The 18,777-nt window shown below is 42.3% G+C and overlaps 1 protein-coding gene across 8 annotated transcripts in view; it reads left to right on the top strand.

Moving 5' to 3' along the window:
* The window catches only part of LOC311426276 (kinesin-like protein KIF2A), a 109,105-nt gene that overhangs the window by 78,935 nt on the left and 11,393 nt on the right, over positions 1-18,777 (top strand). For 4 of the 8 annotated variants that reach the window (XM_084502534.1, XM_084502537.1, XM_084502532.1 and 1 more), the window contains 5 exons: positions 4,824-4,891; positions 9,734-9,847; positions 10,674-10,824; positions 12,402-12,503; positions 17,863-17,998. In XM_084502534.1, coding sequence (XP_084358660.1) covers positions 4,824-4,891; positions 9,734-9,847; positions 10,674-10,824; positions 12,402-12,503; positions 17,863-17,998 — 571 coding nt within the window. The remainder of the gene's footprint in view (positions 1-4,823; positions 4,892-9,733; positions 9,848-10,673; positions 10,825-12,401; positions 12,504-17,862; positions 17,999-18,777) is intronic. The other 4 variants (XM_084502538.1, XM_084502536.1, XM_084502535.1 and 1 more) reach the window with 2 other exon arrangements.

Below are 18,777 nucleotides of genomic sequence, written 5' to 3'. Positions count from 1 at the left end.
GGTTATGTTTCCCCTCTTCCAGTCTGTGGGAACTTCACTAGACTGCCATGACTTCTCAAATATGATGGACAGTGGCTTATCAGCTACATCTGCCAGTTCCCTCAGGACCCACGGATGCATCTCATCAGGTCCCATGGACTTGTGTACCTTTAGATTCCTTAGCTGGTGTTGAACCTGATCTTCTCCTACAGTGGCCAGTTCATCACTCTCCCAGTCCCTGCTCTTTTGCATTCTGGGACTTGGGCTATAGAGCAAACTAGGTCTCTTGCTGGAGAAGACTGAGGCAAAAACGTCATTGAGTCCCTCAGCCTTCTCCATATCCTGGGTGTCCAGATCTCCCGTTTCCTTTGAAAGAGGGCCCACAGTTTCCCTAGCCTTCCTTTTATCACCAATGTACCTATAGAAGCCTGTACCTATAGGCTTCCTTTTTGTGTTAGTTTAGTCAGCAGTTCCTTGTTCATCCATGAACATACCTCCTGATGTTTTTCCTTGACTTTCTCTTTGTTGGGATGCATCCCTCCTGAGCTTGGAGGAGGTCACCCTTGAATAGAGACCAGCTTTCTTGGGCCCCTCTTCCCTCCAGGGCTTTCATAGAATCATTGAATCATAGAATATCCTGAATTGGAAGGGACCCATAAAGGTCATCGAGTCACCTCCTGGCACCACACAGGTCTACCCAAAAATTCAGACCATATAACTAAGAGCACAGTCCAAACACTTCTTAAACTCCAACAGGCTTGGTGCCGTGACTATGTCCCTGGAAAGCCTGTTCCAGTGCCCAACCACCCTTTTGGTGAAGAACCTTTTACTGATATCCAGCTTGAACCTCCCCTGTTGCAGCTTGACTCCAGTTCCTTGGGTTCTATCATTGGTCACTAAAGAGAACAGATCGGTGCCTGCCCCTCCACTTCCCCTCGTGAGGAAGCTGTAGACCACTTTTCCAGACTGAACAGACCAAGTGACCTCAGCCGCTCCTCGTATGTCTTCCCCTCTATGCCCTTCACCATCTTTGTAGCCCTTCTCTGGACACTCTCCAATAGTTTCATGTCCTTTTTGTACTGTGGTGCCCAGAACAGCACACAGTACTCGAGATGAGGACACACCAGCGCAGAGTAGAGCGGGACAATCACTTCCCTCGACCAACAACTAGCAATACCATGTTTGATGCACCCCAGGATAAGGTTGGCCCTCCTGGCTGCCAGGGCACACTGCTGGCTCATATTCAGCTTGCTATCAACCACAACCCCCAGATCACTCTCTGCGGGGCTGCTCTCCAGCGTCTCATCGTCCAGTCTGCACATATAGCCAGGGTTGCCCCTTCCCAGGTGCAGGACCCGGCACGTGCTTGTGTTAAACTTGATGTGTTTGGTGATTGCCCAGCTCTCCAATCTGTCCAGATCTCTCTGCTAGGCCTTTCCATCCTCAGCAGAGTCAACAATTCCTCCAAGTTTAGTATCATCAGCAAATTTGCTCAAAACACCTTCTAGTCCTACATCCAAATCATTTATAAAAACATTGAAGAGACCTGGCCATAAAATGGAGCCCTGGGGTACCCCACTAGTGACCATCAGCCAGCCTGATGCGGCCCCATTTACCACAACCGTTTGAGCCCTGCCTGTCAGCCAATTGCTCACCCATCGTAGGATGCTTTTGTCTAGCTGTATGCTGGACATTTTGTCCAGTAGGATCCTATGGGAAACTGTGTCAAAAGCTTTACTGAAATCCAAAAAGATCACATCAGATGGTTTCCCCTGATAGACTAGACGGGTGACTTTATCATAAAAGGAAATCAAATTTGTTAGGCAGGACCTTCCCCTCGTGAACCCATGTTGGCTGGGACCAATGACTGCATTGTCCCCCAGGTGCGCTTCGCTAACTTCAAGGATCATCTTCTCCATAATTTTACCAGGCCCTGATGTGAGACTGACAGGCCTGTAGCTGCCAGGGTCCTCTTTCTTGCCCTTCTCTAAAATTGGCGCAACATTTGCCAGCTTCCAGTCTACTGGGACCTCTCCAGATTCCCAAGACCATTGAAAAATAATTGAGAGAGGTCCTGTGATGACGTCAGCCAGCTCTCTAAGTACCCTGGGATGAATCCCATCCGGACCCATGGACTTGTATGGATCCAGGTGGAGCAGCAAATCCCACACACATTCAGGGTTGGCTGGGAGTTTATCATTCCCACCGTCACGGTCCTCCAGCTCAGGGTACCCAGGGTCCCAAAGTCCATCATCGGCATTGAAGACGGAGGCAAAGAAGGCATTAAACGTCTCTGCTTTGCCTATGTCCTTGTTTGTGAGGTGACCATCCCCATCAAGTAGGGAACCTATGTTTTCTCTGGTCCTCCTTTTTCTGTTCACATATTTAAAAAGCCCTTTTTATTGTCTCCCACAGACCTGGCCAGCTTCAACTCTAGTTGGGCTTTGGCTGCACAAATTTTCTCCCTACAAAGACGAACAGCATCCCTGTAGTCCTTCCACATTGCTTGATCCTGCTTCCAGCAGCCATAGGCTTTCTTTTTGTGCCTAAGGTACTCTGACACAAAGTACAAGTACTTTGTCCCATGGTACTCTACGAAGCCGATCCCTGAATAGGCCAAATTCTGCTATCCCAAAGTCCAGGGTAGCGAGCTTGTTGTGTACTCTCTTCACTGCACTCAGGATCCTAAACTCCACCATCTTATGGTCACTGCAGCCGAAGCTGCCCTTGAGTTTCACATTCCTCTCCAACCCCTCCCTGTTAGTAAGCATGAGGTCCAGCATAGCACCTCTCCTCCTTGGCTGCTCTATCACTTGGAGAAGGAAGTTGTCATCATTGCATTCCAGGAACCACCTGGATTACCTGTGCCCTGCTCTGCTGTCCCTTCAACAGATATTGGGGTGGTTGAAGTCTCCCATGAAGACCAGGGCTTGTGAACATGAGGCTGCTTCTATCTGTCTGTAGAGGTCCTCATCTGGTCGGGTGGCCTGTAGCAGACCTTTCACTATGTCACCTGTCCCTGCCCTCCCTTTAATCCTGACCTATAAACTGTCAGTCAGATCCTCATCCTAGGCAGAGCTCCATGCCCTCCAGGTAGTCATTGACATAGAGGGAAACACCCCTTCCTCATCTTCCCTGCCTGTCTTTCCTGAATAGCCTGTATCCTTGCATTCCAGCACTCCAGTCATGGAAATCATCCCACCACGTCTCTATGATGCCAATAAAATCATAGCCCTGTAGGTGTGCGCATGTCTCTAACTCCTCTTGTTTATTCCCCATGCTATGTGTGTTGCCTAGAGACATTTTAGTTGGGCCCCTGATGAAGCTGACTTACTGGCTGGAGTTTCTGGAATTACTTCATGCTGCTCTTCAGGTGCTCTTCTGCTGACTTGTGAAGTCCTCCTGTCCTGCCTGGACTGGGCTTGTTGGGGCATGAGAACATGTGACTTAGTGGGTGTTTCTTTTCAACAGAGTCTTGTGCCCTGAAGGTAGTATCATGGCTGTGGGCACCTACAGTGGCACTTCCCTATAGCTGTTCCTTATACACTTGAAGACGTAACAGTCTCCTGGCATTATGGCAGTTGCCACATGTTGTATACTGTGAACAGTAAACTGATGAAAGTGATGCATGCACCTTTCATATAAAGTGACTTCGGAAAGATTTTAGGAACATGTAGATTTTTGTTAATTAGTATCCACAATGCTTTATAAAGAGACATGCAATCAAATGATCTTTTCAAATCTACAATTATTTTCATTAGCAACTGATGCATACCGGTATTAGAGATTTAAGCAGTGTATGTATTAGCAAGCTCTTTAGACTTTCTAACCCCTTCCCATAGTATATTTTTCCTTTCTCCCCAGTAGGAGAAATTCCTCTCAGGATGACTACCTGTGATCTTGTATGGTAATGTCAGCAGCAGGATGAAACAAAAGACCAGGATTATCTAATCTTCATCAGTTTCAGTCTCCTGATGCTGTGCTGCCAGCAAAAATGGTAGTGTTTAGGATCATAGAGATGTTTTTCCTGGGTAGTGCCTCTATGACTCTCCTGAAAGGAGCAGAGATTAAAAAAATGGACTACTGAGAGAAGCTAGGACAAATCATGATGCCACTGTTGCATGATCACTGTTTTTATTTTTGCTGAGTGTTGAAAAGAAGGTGAGATCTTCAGGGTATTTTATTTAACTGGAAAAAGAAAGACTTACAGATCCCAGATATGTCTGATAATAATTTATCTATCAAGTGTTATTTACAGATAATTTCTAGTTCAGAAAAAGAAAACATCTTTATTTAGGAAAATACCTAAACACATGCTTATCTTTAATATCATTAAGTACAGTTTTGGACTATAGCCAACAAACAGATCTCTTAATCAGTATGCAGTCTGCTTGAATGGAGAACAGCTTTTGAAGATGCATATATAAAAATAATATCTGGTAATCATATGCAGGATGCATTAGACTTATTTTCTACTGAGTTGCATATTTCCTGTTTGAGGAGCCTTATTTTTTCAGTTAGAGTTTTGCATTTACATATTATGCTACCAAGCTGTCAGATGTCGGAAATTGACTGAAATTTCCATGAATTCTTAATGTGTCAGGTATGGTTAAAAAAAAAAAAGAAAAAAAAAAGGTTTGACTTGACAGACTTGACATCTGTTCTTGAGGTGTCATTGTATTGGGACAGCTGAACAGAGTAGATTTTTTTGTAGATCTCAAATGAAACGGGATTAAAAAAAAAAACCACAAACAAAACACAACAAAAAAAAACCTTTATTTAACTTCATCTACCCCCTTTTCTTAATGTGTGCAAATTATTAATGTGTGGCTTGTTTTCTGCAGATTGCTACAATTTCTCCAGGGATGGCATCATGTGAAAACACTCTAAATACATTGAGATATGCAAATAGGTATGGAAAATGTTATTGCTTGTAGCTATCCTGGCTGTTGATCACTGGAGTTTAGAATACTGTTGTTCCATGATGTGTAATTGTTTCAGCCATTTATTTAGTCATTTTTTACAACCATTACAGTAGAATCAGTAGAAATTGCATTTAAGCCATTATCATAGAATCATGATAGAATGATTTGGGTTGGAAGGGACCTCAAAGATCATCTTGTTCCAACCTCCCCTTGCCATAGGCAGGGACATTACCCACTAGATCAGGTTGCTCAGGGCTTCATTGAACCTGATCTTGAACACCTCCAGGGATGGGGCATCCCACAACCTCTCTGGGCAACCTGTTCCAGTGCCTCACCACCCTCTGAGTGAAAAATTCCTTTCTAACCTCTAATCTAAATCTCCCCTCTTTTAGTTTAAAACCATTCCCCTTTGCCCTGTCATTATCTGACTGAGCAAAGAGTCACTCTGCATCTTTTTTATAAGTCCCCTTTAAGTACTGAAAGGCTGTAATGAGGTCGCCTCAGAGCCTTCATTTCTGTAGGCTGAAAAACCCCAGCTCTCTCAGCCTTTCATCGTAGGAGAGGCGCTCCAGCCCTCTGATCATCTTTGTGGCCCTCCTCTGGACCCGCTCTAACAGATCCACATCCTTCTTGTGCTGGGGGCTTCAGACCTGGATGCAATACTCCAAGTGGGGCCTCACAAGGGCAGAGTAGAGGGGGACAATCAGCCCCCTTGACCTGCTGGCTACTCCTCTTTTGATGCAGCCCAGGATGCAGTTGGCCTTTTGGGCTGCAAACGTGCACTGCTGGCTCATGTCAAGCTTATCATCCATCAGAAACCTCAAGTCCTTCTCTGAAGGGCTAGTCTCAATGAGTTCTTTCTCCCAGTCTGTACTCATGTCCAGGATTGCCCTGGCCCAGGTGCAGGACCTTGCACTTGGCCTTATTGAACCTCATTAGGTTCATGTGGGCCGAATTCACAAGCTTGTCCAGGTCCCTTTGGATGGCATCTCATCCTTCTATTGTATCAACCACACCACTCAGCTTAGTGTCATCTGCAAACTTGCTGAGGATGCACTTGATCCCACTATGTCATTGATAAAGATATTAAACAGTACCTGTCCCAGGAAAGACCCCTGAGGGACACCACTCATCACTGGCCTCCACTTGGATATAGATATCATAGAAATCATAGAAACGCAAGGTTGGAAAGGACCTACAAGTTCATCTAGTCCAACCGTCCTCCTGTCACCAATACTAAACTATTAAATCATCTCTTGTAGCACCTGGCGGTGCTTCTTGAACACCACCAGGGATAGTGACTCCGCCACCTCCCTGGACAGGCTGTTCCAGTGCCTGACCACTCTTTGAGAGAAAAGGTTTTTCATGATATCTAATCTAAACCTCCCCTGGTGCAACTTGTGGTCATTTCCTCGAGTCCTAAGTCCTAATAGAGCCATTGACCACCAGTATCTGTGTTTGACCTTCAAGCCAATTCCTTATCCACTGAACGGTCCACCCATCAAATCTATATCTCGCCAATTTGGAGACCAGGATGTCATATAGGTCCATGTCAAAGGCCTTGCAGAAGTCCAGGTAGATGACATTGGTCAGTCTTCCTTTGTCACCTGATGCAGTCACTCAATTGTAGAAAGCCACCAGACTGGTCAGGCAGGATTTGCCCTTGGTGAAGCCGTGCTGGCTGTCTCAGATCACCTCTTCTTGCATGTGCCTCGACACTACTTCCAGGAGGATCTTTTCCACAATCTTGCCAGGCACAAAGGTGAGGCTCACCAGAGGTGGTTATAGTCTGCAGTGCAAGGAGTATGGAAGACGCCACTATTAGTTTTGCCCCTGCTCTGGAGGCATCTCCAGATTCCCTAGAGTGCTGGCTGAGATACCTTCCAAAAAGCACAGAATCACAGAATGGGTGGGAGTGAAAGGGACCTCTGAAGATCATCTAGTCCAACCCCCTGCTGAGCAGGATCACCTAGAGCACGTTGCGCAGGATGGCATCCAGGCAGGTTTTGAATATCTCCAGAGAAGGAGACTCCACAACCTCTCTGGGCAATCTGTTTTCTGTCACCCTCACGGTAAAGAAGTGCCCTCTCATATTCAGATGGAACTTCCTGTGTTTAAGTCTGTGCCTGTTGCCTCTTATCCTATCACTGGGCACTACTAAACCATCTGTCCCCATCCTCTTGACACCCTCCCCTCAGATATTTATGCACATTGATAAGATCCCCTCTTGGTCTTCTCTTCTCCAGGCTAAACAGGCCCAGTTCTCTCAGCCTGTCCTCGAATGACAGGTGCTCCAGTCCTCTAGTCATCTTCATAGCCCTCCTCTGGACTCGCTCCAGTAGTTCTATGTCCCTCTTGTTCTGGGGCGCCCAGAACTGGACACGATACTCCAGACATAGCCTCACCAGGGCCGAGTAGAGGGGGAGGATCACCTCCCTTGACCTGCTGGCAACACTCTTCTGAATGCAGCCCAGGATACCGTTGGCCTCCTTGGCCACAAGGGCACATTGCCGACTCATGGTCAGCCTGGTGTCCACCAGGACTCCCAGGACTCTCTCTGCAGAGCTGCTCTCCAGCAGGTCACTCCCCAGCCTGTACCGGTGCTTGGGGTTATTCCTCCCTAGGTGCAGGACCCTGCACTTGCCCCTGTTGAACTTCATGAGGTTCCTCTCGGCCGATCCCTGCAGCCTGTTGCTATCCCTCTGAACGGCAGCACAGCCCTCTTGGGTATCCACTACTCCTCCGAACTTTGTGTCATCAGCAAACTTGCTGAAGGTGCACTCTGTTCCATCGTCCAGGTCACTGATTAATGTTGAAAAAGACTGGACCCAGTACTGACCCCTGGGGGACACTGCTAGCTACAGGCCTCCAACTAATTTCTGCATCACTAAGCACAACCCTCTGAGTTCTGCCATCCAGCCAATTATCAATCCAACTCACTGTCCACTCATCTAGGCTGCACTTCCTGAGCTTGTCTATGAGGATGTTATGGAAGACAGTGTCAAAAGCCTTGCTGAAGTCAAGGTAGACCACACCCACCACTTTCCCCTCATCTACCCAGTTAGTAATCTCATTGAAGTGTAGCAGACTGGTCAAAAATGACTTTCCTTTGCTGAATCCATGCTGACTATAATGTGCTTTTTCATCCTGTTAGCATGCTGTTGCCAGCCTATTTGATGTATATCTGCTAGCTTATTTTTATCAAAATTCTGCAGTTGCTGTGTCCCAGCTTTTGTACTTTCTAACTATAAGCAAATATCTGAGACACCTAAGTAAAATCTGGCTAATCCAGCAGTGACTTTATAATATACATACAGAAATAAGCATCTCCAGAGGCTGAGTCAGCACCTCTGAGACCTGTACTACTCTCTGAAAGCGTTAGCCTATCTTCAGCAATTGTAAAAGGAGCCTTTTCCAGATGCAGTTCTGCTTAATTTCACATAGATGGGGCAATCTTGTGTGTGCTGCAGTGAGAGTTGCTACAGTTTTCCAGCAAGACCTGGAGTTCACAAAGCTAGCACCTAGGCCATCAGTAATCCTGCTGTGTTTTTTTTGTTTGTTTGTTTTGTTTGTTTGTTTGTTTGTTTTTGTTTTTTGTTTTTGTTTTTGTGTGTGTGTGCGTGTTTTGTTTTGTTTTTCTGGAAAAGGCTACCACCTATTGGTCTGGAATCGGATTTTCTTGCCCAAATGAAAGATAAGGGCAAAATTGTGTCTGCTTCTGTTTGTCTGGGCACTCCTTACTGTCACTAATGGGCAAAAAGGGCTGCTATAAAAGCTTATCACCAGTTCCTCTTGGAATCTGAATTTGCCCCTGAATCAAGGGAATTAGTAGCAAGCCTGTCTGGCTTGGACTGGTCTGTGTAATTTCCTTCCTTGTGAAAATGAGGCATCTATTCTAGTCCCCTGTATTAATGTAAAGGAGGGAGTTTTGTATTCATGAAGACATATTGGATCTTCCTGTCCCTTATAGCCTACGCATTGCTGAAATCACTCCAGAAAAAGACACTGCAGAAAAATTAAATACAAAAACAGTTGTGCTGAATCTGTTTCTTCATCTTGGTATCACTTTTGTATGTTGTTACAGGGTGTTGTGGTTTAGCCAGGCAAGCAGCAAAGCACTACACAGCTGTTTGCTCACGCCCCCCCCCCCCCAGTGGGACAGGGGAGATAATTGGGAAGAAAAAAAGGTAAAAGCTGATGAGTTGAAATACAGTTTAGTATGAGATAAAAGGAAGAGAAATAATAATAGTAATAATGATGATAATAAAAATAATAATAGAACATACAAAGCATGTGATGCGCAATGCAATTGCTCACCACCTGCCAACCAATGCCCAGACAGCAGCCTCTTCCCCTGCCCAGACAGCCCCCCAGGTTTATTGTTCAGCATGGAGTCATAAAGTATATGATATCCTTTTGGCTACTGTCCTCCATCTCCAAGGCAACTATGCCAAAAGCCCACCAGTACCCTTTTGGGTACTTGAAGTTGAGGTGGTTTTACTCAGGTGGGCAGCCAAGCTCCACCTAAGCCACTGCAGCCATTACTCAGACATTATTTACTGCACTAACTAAATTTTGGAATTACTCTTCTGAAAACATTGCTATTGTATTCTCCTGCAGATTAGTAGTGCTGTTTTTTTCCAGGTCTGTTAGTGACCTTTATTTGCAGAAAGTTTAAGTAAGTTGATGCTTTTATTTGTGTTTTAATTTAAACATAATTTATTAGGTTTTTAAACTATAAAAGAAGAATACTTAAGAAAGAGTTGTCATTTTAACTGTGTTTATGAGGTCATTTTTTCTTAATTTGATGCTGTATTTTGTTACTGCAGAGTAAAGGAATTTGGAATTAGTCCTTCAGACATTCCCTTCTCACAGGGTAGTGGCAGTCGCTCTGATCTCTCTCCTTCCTATGAGTATGATGACGTTTCTCCTTCAGTCACCAGGTCTACTTTATTCTATACATCAAATCTTTATTTTGAAGTTTTTATTTTATCTATGTATTTTTACAGACCAACCTTTCACATTATTCCCCTTACCTTGAATCATGCACTTTTTTTTTTTTTTTAATTTTGTTTGGCAGGTGATGGTTCTGCATGATCTTCAGTCATCTTCCCAGTACTTTGTTCATCCTCCTTAAACATCTACCCTTTGTATCCAGGCTTGCTATTTTCCTTCATACATTTAAAAAATAGAAAAGAAAAGAAAAGAAAAGAAAAGAAAAGAAAAGAAAAGAAAAGAAAAGAAAAGAAAAGAAAAGAAAAGAAAAGAAAAGAAAATGGTGATGTCACCTTTGTATATTTAGTGAACCAAATCTGACAAGTCTGTTTAAGATATTTTTGCCTTTGAAATTATCTTAGTTTAAGGTTATATTCATTATTATTTCTTTAAAACACAGATGGGTGCACAGAAAAAAGAAAAATGGTCAAGTTTTGGGCATTGAATGAACTTTTCTATCATATATTATTTACTGTTAAGGAGTTCATGTTGAGGAGATTTTTGCCCTCAGCATTTTAATGAGTAGTAAGATTTCATTTTAAAAATTACTTTTGTTAGAAAATGGACTTCGATCCAATTTAGTTGAAACTGAATGGTCCATGGTTTTTACAAGTTGGACTAATGTCTTCTTGGCACATTAAATTTGTGAAGGTAGCATCATCATCCATGTTAAATGAATTAAATTGTATATAAACCCATAGAGATTTATTTTTGGTGGTAGCTACTTTGCACAGGAAGTTATTAATTTGAAAATGAAATATTTTCTGATTGTAGGGTGAAGGAGCTGACAGTTGATCCTAGTGCTACAGGGGATATCCGTCCCATTATACACCACACTCACAATCAGATTGATGACTTGGGCACGCAGTGGAGCATGGGGAGCTCTCCTCAGAGAGATGATCTCAAACTGCTATGTGAACAAAATGTGAGTAGTTTACAGCATTATATGTAAAGAGATGAAAATAAATACCATGGTAGAAAAAAAAAACACAACAGAGCAATGTATATTTATAGCCTGTAATCAGTATAATTAAGTATATACAACATGCATCTTCACCATCTCACTTTATAGTTCATTCCCATACAGGATTTAAAAAGAAAAAGGTTTCTTGAAGGGTGAGAGGAATATGTTTTATTTTTCTTTATCTTTCTCACTGATTAGGATTTTAAATGTCTAGAAAGTGTCTAGGCACTGATGTTTTTAGGTATGCATATTTTCCAGTATAGCTTCATCTTGCATTAGACAGTTAGAAGTATCCTTTGTATGTTTTATTTAAAACACTTGTGGTTTTGAGCATTATTTTCCATGCATCCAACACCCATTTCAAGTGAGTTTGCCTTTCTATGCATTTAGGAATCTGGCTGCCCATCATTCCTCTTACAGACATCCTGATTTTCATGGAGTGAAACTCCAGTGCCCTGTTTGGGGGAGAACCACACCACGTTCCCAAAATGTCTCCTTGGACTGAACGAGTAGGGAGCTGGGGCTGAAAGGCATCTTCCAAAGGACATTTTTCCCTCACTGTTAATTATCAGCAATTGTCCTGGTTCCTTAAATGTTCGATAGGGATTAAAACTCAGTTTGTGAAAAGTCGGTGAAAGATAGAAAAGAAAAATCTATACTATCCTAATGTATTTTTCTCAAGATTCTCTTCCTTCTCAAACACTTCTTCGTGGTCTTTGCTGTATTTCTCTCATTTTAGTAATGGGCTCTAGAACATGCTATGTAATTCTGAGTTTCCCACTGGACAGACAGATATTCTTTCATATAACATTTTTTCATTGTTCATGTGGAATTCAATTAAGCTTTACAATGTATATTTTAAAAGATTTCAAAGGTGTGGTATAAGGAACCATAATGTCTTGCTAAAAAATAAGTTGCAAACTATCTAGTGCTTTCCCCTTTGATTGTTGATTATTGTCTACAGAAGTCCTGTTTGTTCCAGTTTGTAAATCTATGCTGTGCATTCTTCTAATGTATTAATTACTATGTATTTTTTAGATTTTTCACTTTAGGTTTATTTTTTTTTTCTAAGTATGACTTTAATTTTGATTTCCTGAAATGTATTGAATGTGTTCTCTTTTCTGAAAATTATCGTCTGTCTTTTGTGGCACGCACAACAAAGGCCCTGACAGAAAACCTAGTTTTCTGTAGGTGTTAAAACCTACTAAAAATTACCATTATTCCCTTGTTACTTTGTCTTCCCACTATTTTAACTTATTCTTCTAATGTGGAATATTCTGTTTTCCAGTATTCACAAGGATGAGTGGCTGGAAATATTTAATGAATATGAACTAAATTTAACTCTGTTAACATTTTTATTTTTATTGCCCTCTCCCCTCATTTCTGGAGGTTTTTATGTCAGAAGTATAAAATTCTATTTTTGACAAGCTCTGCTTTATGCATATTTCTTTTCATGCTCTGTGATAGGATGGAACATATTCAGTATATTTCCTGTAGCCACAGTTCTTTCCAGACTAACAAGCTTTTATTGTTTTTAGGAAGAGGAAGTTTCTCCACAATTGTTTACTTTTCATGAAGCTGTGTCACAAATGGTAGAAATGGAAGAACAAGTAGTAGAAGACCACAGGGCTGTCTTCCAGGTAAAGGATGGAGCTTTGCTTTGTTTTATCCTAATCCAGGAATTCAGATTTTCCCAAGTAAAGCACATATCCCGCATATAATGCAGGATATCATCTGGTCATTCCTCTGCAGTTAGGGTTTTCTAAATTGTTTTATTACACTAACCCCATTGTAGCAAACAAATAGGGACAGATGTTTAGATCTCATAACCACTAATCTTCATCCCCAGGATGAAAGAGAAGCATGTTTTTCTATCATCCCAGAAATCTAGTAAAAATGTCTTTTCTTTCTTTCCTTTTTTTTTCTTCTCACAAGCATTCCTAAATAGACTGTTCACTCTAAGAAAAGTTGCTATTTTCTTCTTACTACTGAGATATTTTCTGTTTTAGTCCTTTTCCAGCATTAGCGACTGTGTTTTTTCTAGTTGCAGGAAGTTCATTCAGATTGGTCTTGAACTTTTCATTTCTATGATTCATTCTATGATTCTATGATTTCATTGTCTAATCTATGCCAGTATTCCTATTTCAAAGCTGGAAATTAATAGTAATGTCTCTATCAGAACCATTTCTGTTGACAGTTTGGTCATCTCCCTCTGAGATCCAGAAGAGACATATTTTTCTAACTGCCTGTTTGCTTCCTTTTTACAGATACATAAAGGTTTTCATTCTAGTCAGGGTCTTTGGAAGGAATACTGCCAGTAGTGCAATGCTGGTCAGTGCCATGGATCCTTTTACATTCACAAAACAAATTGTAATAATAAGTATGAATTACTAGTTTTCAGAAGGAAATGTGAGTTGCTTCTGTTCATAACCTAAGAGTCTTTAGGCAGGCTGTCCGTTTGGCATGTCTACTGCAAGAGAATAGCAGAACATTAAACCTGTAGGGAATACACAGATCTCCTAATGTAGGCATCAAACTTAATGGAACATTGATGTGTATTCATGCAATATAGTAAGATACTAAATAAAACATTTTACAACAGATGTAGAGATTTAGTTATGAAACACTAGTCCCGAAGACACAAAAGTGTGAAAGTCTTATGCCATAGCTGTGTCCTAATGCTTGGGACTTCTAGAAAGACAAGTTGCATTAAAGATGTTATTGCCTCTGTGTGTCCATCTGACCTTCTGCTGGCGATTACTGCTGCTCACAGCAGTCACTAGAAGGAAATGTGTTTGAGCCTCAGCTCCCTTAGTTCACAGCATGGCTTGTTAGTTTATGCCATGGGTGGAGGTGGGCTGCACCAATACAAAATCTACAAGCTGTACCAGGCAGAAGTTGTTTTCTGTCAGCTTTCTTCTGGAAGCTGTTGATTCTGGGATATGAAATATCCTATCCTGACAAAAATGCCTAAAATACACCAATGGAATAAAGTGTGCTCTGGACATGTCTGTCTTCCTGTGATTCTTGAATGTATAAGTTTACATTATATGAGATGAATCCTGTCCCGATGTTAGCTCCATCTGTGCGAAAAAGCATACATGGTGTTTGGATGATGCTTTCGATATTACTTGGGCTACTGAGCACAAAGGGGAAGAGCTAATTTTAGCATTTCAGGCCCAGCATGCCTAGAACTGTCAGCTGCTTTCTCTTTTACAATCAAAGCATTTCTAATGAGATCAGTTCTCCTGATCTTAGCTTTGCATGGTTCTGTAAGCTTTAAGCTCTTGGTTGCATTCTTTGATGCAAGACTATTTTTTAAAATTCCTCTTTTTTGGTAATATTTGGAATGCAAAGGTGCCCAAGAGCTGGTTTAACCAACCTTTACAGTACTCTTGTCTATGTGGGGAGTTAGCACATGCAATAGAGAGTTTAAAATAGCTCTTCTTTTTCTCTCAAAACTGGTTTTGAGTATGGACAGAATTATCTTTGCTCCATGACTGCAATAACAACACCGGGATTGTAGTCAGTGGAAACCATCCTGAACTTAAAAATGAAGACTGACTTTAGAACCACATAATGTTATGTTTGCTGATATGGCTGTTATAATTAAGAAACTATGTAGAAAACACACAACTTTGCTGAATTGGGAATAAGGATTCATTTTAGGATTGAAATCTGTTATAATGAGGTGACTAGACAGTATAGAAATGTGTTCATTTTGAGAAAAGGAGTAATTCAGCTCTTTGTCATGAAACTAGTACCTTTGCTAATGCATTTCATAGAATCATAGAATGGTTTAGGTTTGTGGTAGTTTTACCCTACTGGGCAGCCAAACTCCACCGCAACTGCTCTCTTGCTCCTCCTCAGAAGAGGGGGGTGGGAGAAGAAAGTATGCTGGAAAGAAAAAAAAAAGGCTCACAGGTTAAGATAACGATAATTTAATTAAAGGGAAAAGGAAGAGGAAAAAACAAAACAAAAACAAAAAAAACAAAAACAAAAACAAAAAAACAACACACACACCAAAAAAAAAACCAAAAAAAAAAAACAAGCAAAGGCTGCATGGAAGCACAGAGGGAAGGAAAAATGGAAAAATGTATTTTCTACTTCCATTCAATGAGTGATATTCGGCTACATCCTGCTACATCCCGGGAAGCAGGGCCTCAACATGCATAGCAGTTGTCTGGGAGCAATTGCTCTGCTCAGCAATAGAAAAAACATTAGGTGTGATACCAGTGCTGTTCTAGCTACAAGTGCAGAGCACAACACTGTATGGGTCACTACAGGAACAGTTAACTCCATCCCAGCCAGACCCAGCACAACCTCCGCCCCTTATTCCATAACATTTGTGTTACACTCAGGTTCCACATACTTTAGTATATTGGTATCACCAATATACTAAACCACTTATCACCACTGTTCCCTGTCCTTTAACAGATATATATAGGCACTTCTTTTCATTCTGTAGGCCTCTCCCAAAATGTCAATAAGAACTGTTGATGATTTAGGCTTCATCTACCAAAGTGATCACACAGGACAGTCAGAATAGGATTTCTGGATGCCAATGCCAGCTTAGCTCAAGTCGTTGCTGTACTTACCCAGTTCCTTGCGAAGCTGACCTGTTGTTGGTTCTGCAGTGTCTTCCTACAACACAGGGAAAGGAGGAGGTACCATTCCTGATATCATCCACAAACTGACTTCCAGAGGAGGAAAAAGAGAGAGTGTACTTGTTAATATTCTCCAAGAGATAGTTCTCAAAAGACACAGATGACAGTAATGCAGGGCCCAAATACCAGATTAGGCTCAAGGCCAGTGCTTTACAGAACAGCAAACTGAAAAAAAAACAAAACAGACACAGGCTTTAACAAACTCTCCAATCTGCTACAGAGTAAAAGGGAGAACATGGCAGATCACATAAAACAGTATGACATAGAAAAATATTAACAGCAATCCAGACAGCATTGTGACTACCAACTGTAAACTAAATTCTAATTGCAAGTTCCCTCTAAAGCACTCTGATCACATCTATTGTTATCTCAACCCTTCAAACCCAATGTTGGGCACCAGAAATGACTGTGGTGGTTTTACTCAGATGGGCAGCTGTGCTCCATCACAACTGCTCTCTCACTCCCCCTTCTCAAAGGGAAAGGGGAAGAAAATACAATGGAAAGGGCTCAAGGGTTGAGATAAGGACAGGGAGATCACTCAACAATTACTGTCATGGATAAAACAGACTCAGAGTAGGGAAATTATTATAATTTATTACCTATTACTAACAAGCTAGGGCAATGAGAAACTCCAAAAACCTAAAAACACCTTGCCCCCACCTCCACCCTCTTCCACCTCCTCCCTCCTAGTGACACAGGGGAACAGGGAATGGGGGTTGCAGTTAGTCTGTAACGCTTTGTCTCCGCTGCTCCTTCATGGTCACTCTCTTCCCCTTCTCCAAGGTGGAGCCCCTCCCACAGAATACAGTCTCTGCCAAACTGATCCTACATGGGCTTTCCATAGGCAACGGCTCTTCAAGAATTGCTCCAATAAGGGTCTATACTACGGGGTCTATCCGTCAGGAGCAATGGGTCCCCATGGGTGGCAGCTCCTGCCAGATCACCTGTTCCTGCATGGGCTCCTCTCCACAGGTCAAGTCCAAAGTCTGTTCAGGCAGGGGTTCTCCACAGGCCGCGGCCTTCTTCAAGTCAGATCCACCTGTTCCACCATGGGCTCCTCCAAAGGCTGCAGGGTGGAGATCTACTCCTCTGTGGTACACCATGGGCTGCAGGGGGACAACCTGCTCCACCATGGTCCTCTCCACAGGCCACAGGGGACTTCTGCTCCAGCACCTGGAGCACCTCTCCCCCTCCTTCTTCACGGACCTTAGTGTCTGCAGGGCTGTTTCTCACTCCTCTCCCTCCCAGCTGCTTTTGCGCAGCAGTTATTTTCCCCTTTCTTAAATATGTGCTCACAGACACAACCACCACTGCTTATGGATTTGACTCCAGCTAGTGGTAGATCCCTTTAGAGCAGGCTGAAACTGGTCCTTATTTAACATGGGGCAGCTTCTGGACTCTTCTCACAGAGGTCACCCCAGCAGCCCCTCTGCTACCAAAACCTTGCCATATAAACCCAATACACCTACCTTTTATTGTTGAGTGTGATATCATATGGTATAGAATATCCCTTTGTGTGGGAGTGTGGCCCCCACATGGTTTGTGATAACATTGGACTCTGAGCTATGAGGCCATCAAGGAATGTAAAGAGTTTAGAGGGAACAAAGAAGAGTGATTGAGGAGACACCTTGCTGTCTCTGGTTGCTTGTTCTCCAGCCATTAAGGCATGGAAGTTGCTGGGTGTTTGCGGTTGCCAGGCAAAGTTGTTGACCAATGAATAGTTAGTGGAAAAGGAGTGCTGTGGGGCTAATGGTATAAGAGCAGAGCCTGTCCTCAATATGTGGATGCAACATAGGATAATGAAGTTATGTCATCAATAAAGTAGCAGCAGTTACTGATCCTGAAAGAACTCTGGTGTCCGTGTGTTCCTTACTCCACACCTTTGGTTGGTTTAGGTCAGCTGCCCACCCCCAGCCTGCTGGCTTTTGGAGGAGGAGGGGCGGGGATTGGAGGGAGTCCTGATGCTGTGCCAGTATTGCTCAGCAATAGACACAACACTGGAGTGATACCAGTGCTGTTCTAGCTAGGAGTGCAGAGCACAGCAATGCATGGGCTGCTGCAGGGAAAGTTAACTCCATCAGTCCCAGTCCCAGTACAGGGTTTGAAGGGATCTCAAAGATCTTATAATTCCAACCCCCCTGCCAAGGCCAGGGACACCATCCACTAAACCGGGTTGCCCAAAGCCCCATCCAACCCGGCCTTAAACACTTCCAGGGCTGAGGCATCCACAACTTCTCTGGGCAACCTGTTCCAGTGCCTCACCACCATCAAAGAATTTATTCTTATTTACTTGTTTTTGTTTTTTGTTTGTTTGTTTCTATTTTTTATCTAGGAATCTATTAGATGGCTGGAAGATGAAAAAGCCCTTCTTGAGATGACAGAAGAAGTGGACTATGATGTGGATTCTTATGCTACACAACTTGAAGCAATTCTAGAGCAGAAAATTGATATTCTGATCGAACTTAGAGGTAGATTGCTTTTAATTAATTTTGTGTGCATTATTAGCAGTTTGTAGAGCATGCTTATATTTTGGGATTTTTTTTCCTCTTATGCTGTCCTTTAATGCCCTGTTGAAGTAATACTTATTCTTCTGCCAAGAGCAAGTTCACATCTGTATTCTGTTCATTCCAGTTTAAAAGACTCCAGGAAGTAGGAACTTGTTCCTGCATCTTTCTTTTTCTTTTCCTTTGTTCCAAAATGATAAAAGGAGGGAAAATAAAAGCCAAAAGAACTGTACAGGAAAAAAAATAAGGTAATGCAATGAGGAAAAATTAGTTGCAACTCCCACCTCCTGCTCTGTTGCACTCTTTGGTGTAGCAGGGAGCCTGCTGTCATTTTTTTTTTTTTTAATTTGTGCTTAAGAGTTGCATCAAGCTCTGAGTAGCTTGTTTGTTAGTGTATTTTTTTCTTCAGCAGCCTTTCTGTCTGAATTTTACCAGCCTCTCTTTGTTGAAAAAAAAAATGCAGTTAATTAGTGCCTGTTCCACTTGTCATCTAAAATCATCTTGTCAGCTTGATACCTCATGGAGATTAATTTTTCATTTTAGATTCTGTATATCTTTGCACTCCAGCAGGCAAGTTACACTGGTGAAAATTCAAGAATTTTTGTTGGTGGTTTTTTTTTGGTGTTTTTTTTTTTTATTAATCTACATTAGAAAATTCCTTATAAGATAAAATCTTAGATTTTTCTCAGTCTGAGTATCTACTGTAGGTTATAAGAATGCATTAAGCAAATCAGATGTGGCCT

This window comes from Aythya ferina (assembly GCF_964211825.1).
Source record: "Aythya ferina genome assembly, chromosome: W".
Lineage (NCBI taxonomy): Eukaryota > Metazoa > Chordata > Aves > Anseriformes > Anatidae > Aythya > Aythya ferina.
This window is presented reverse-complemented; position numbering and strand designations above follow the sequence as displayed.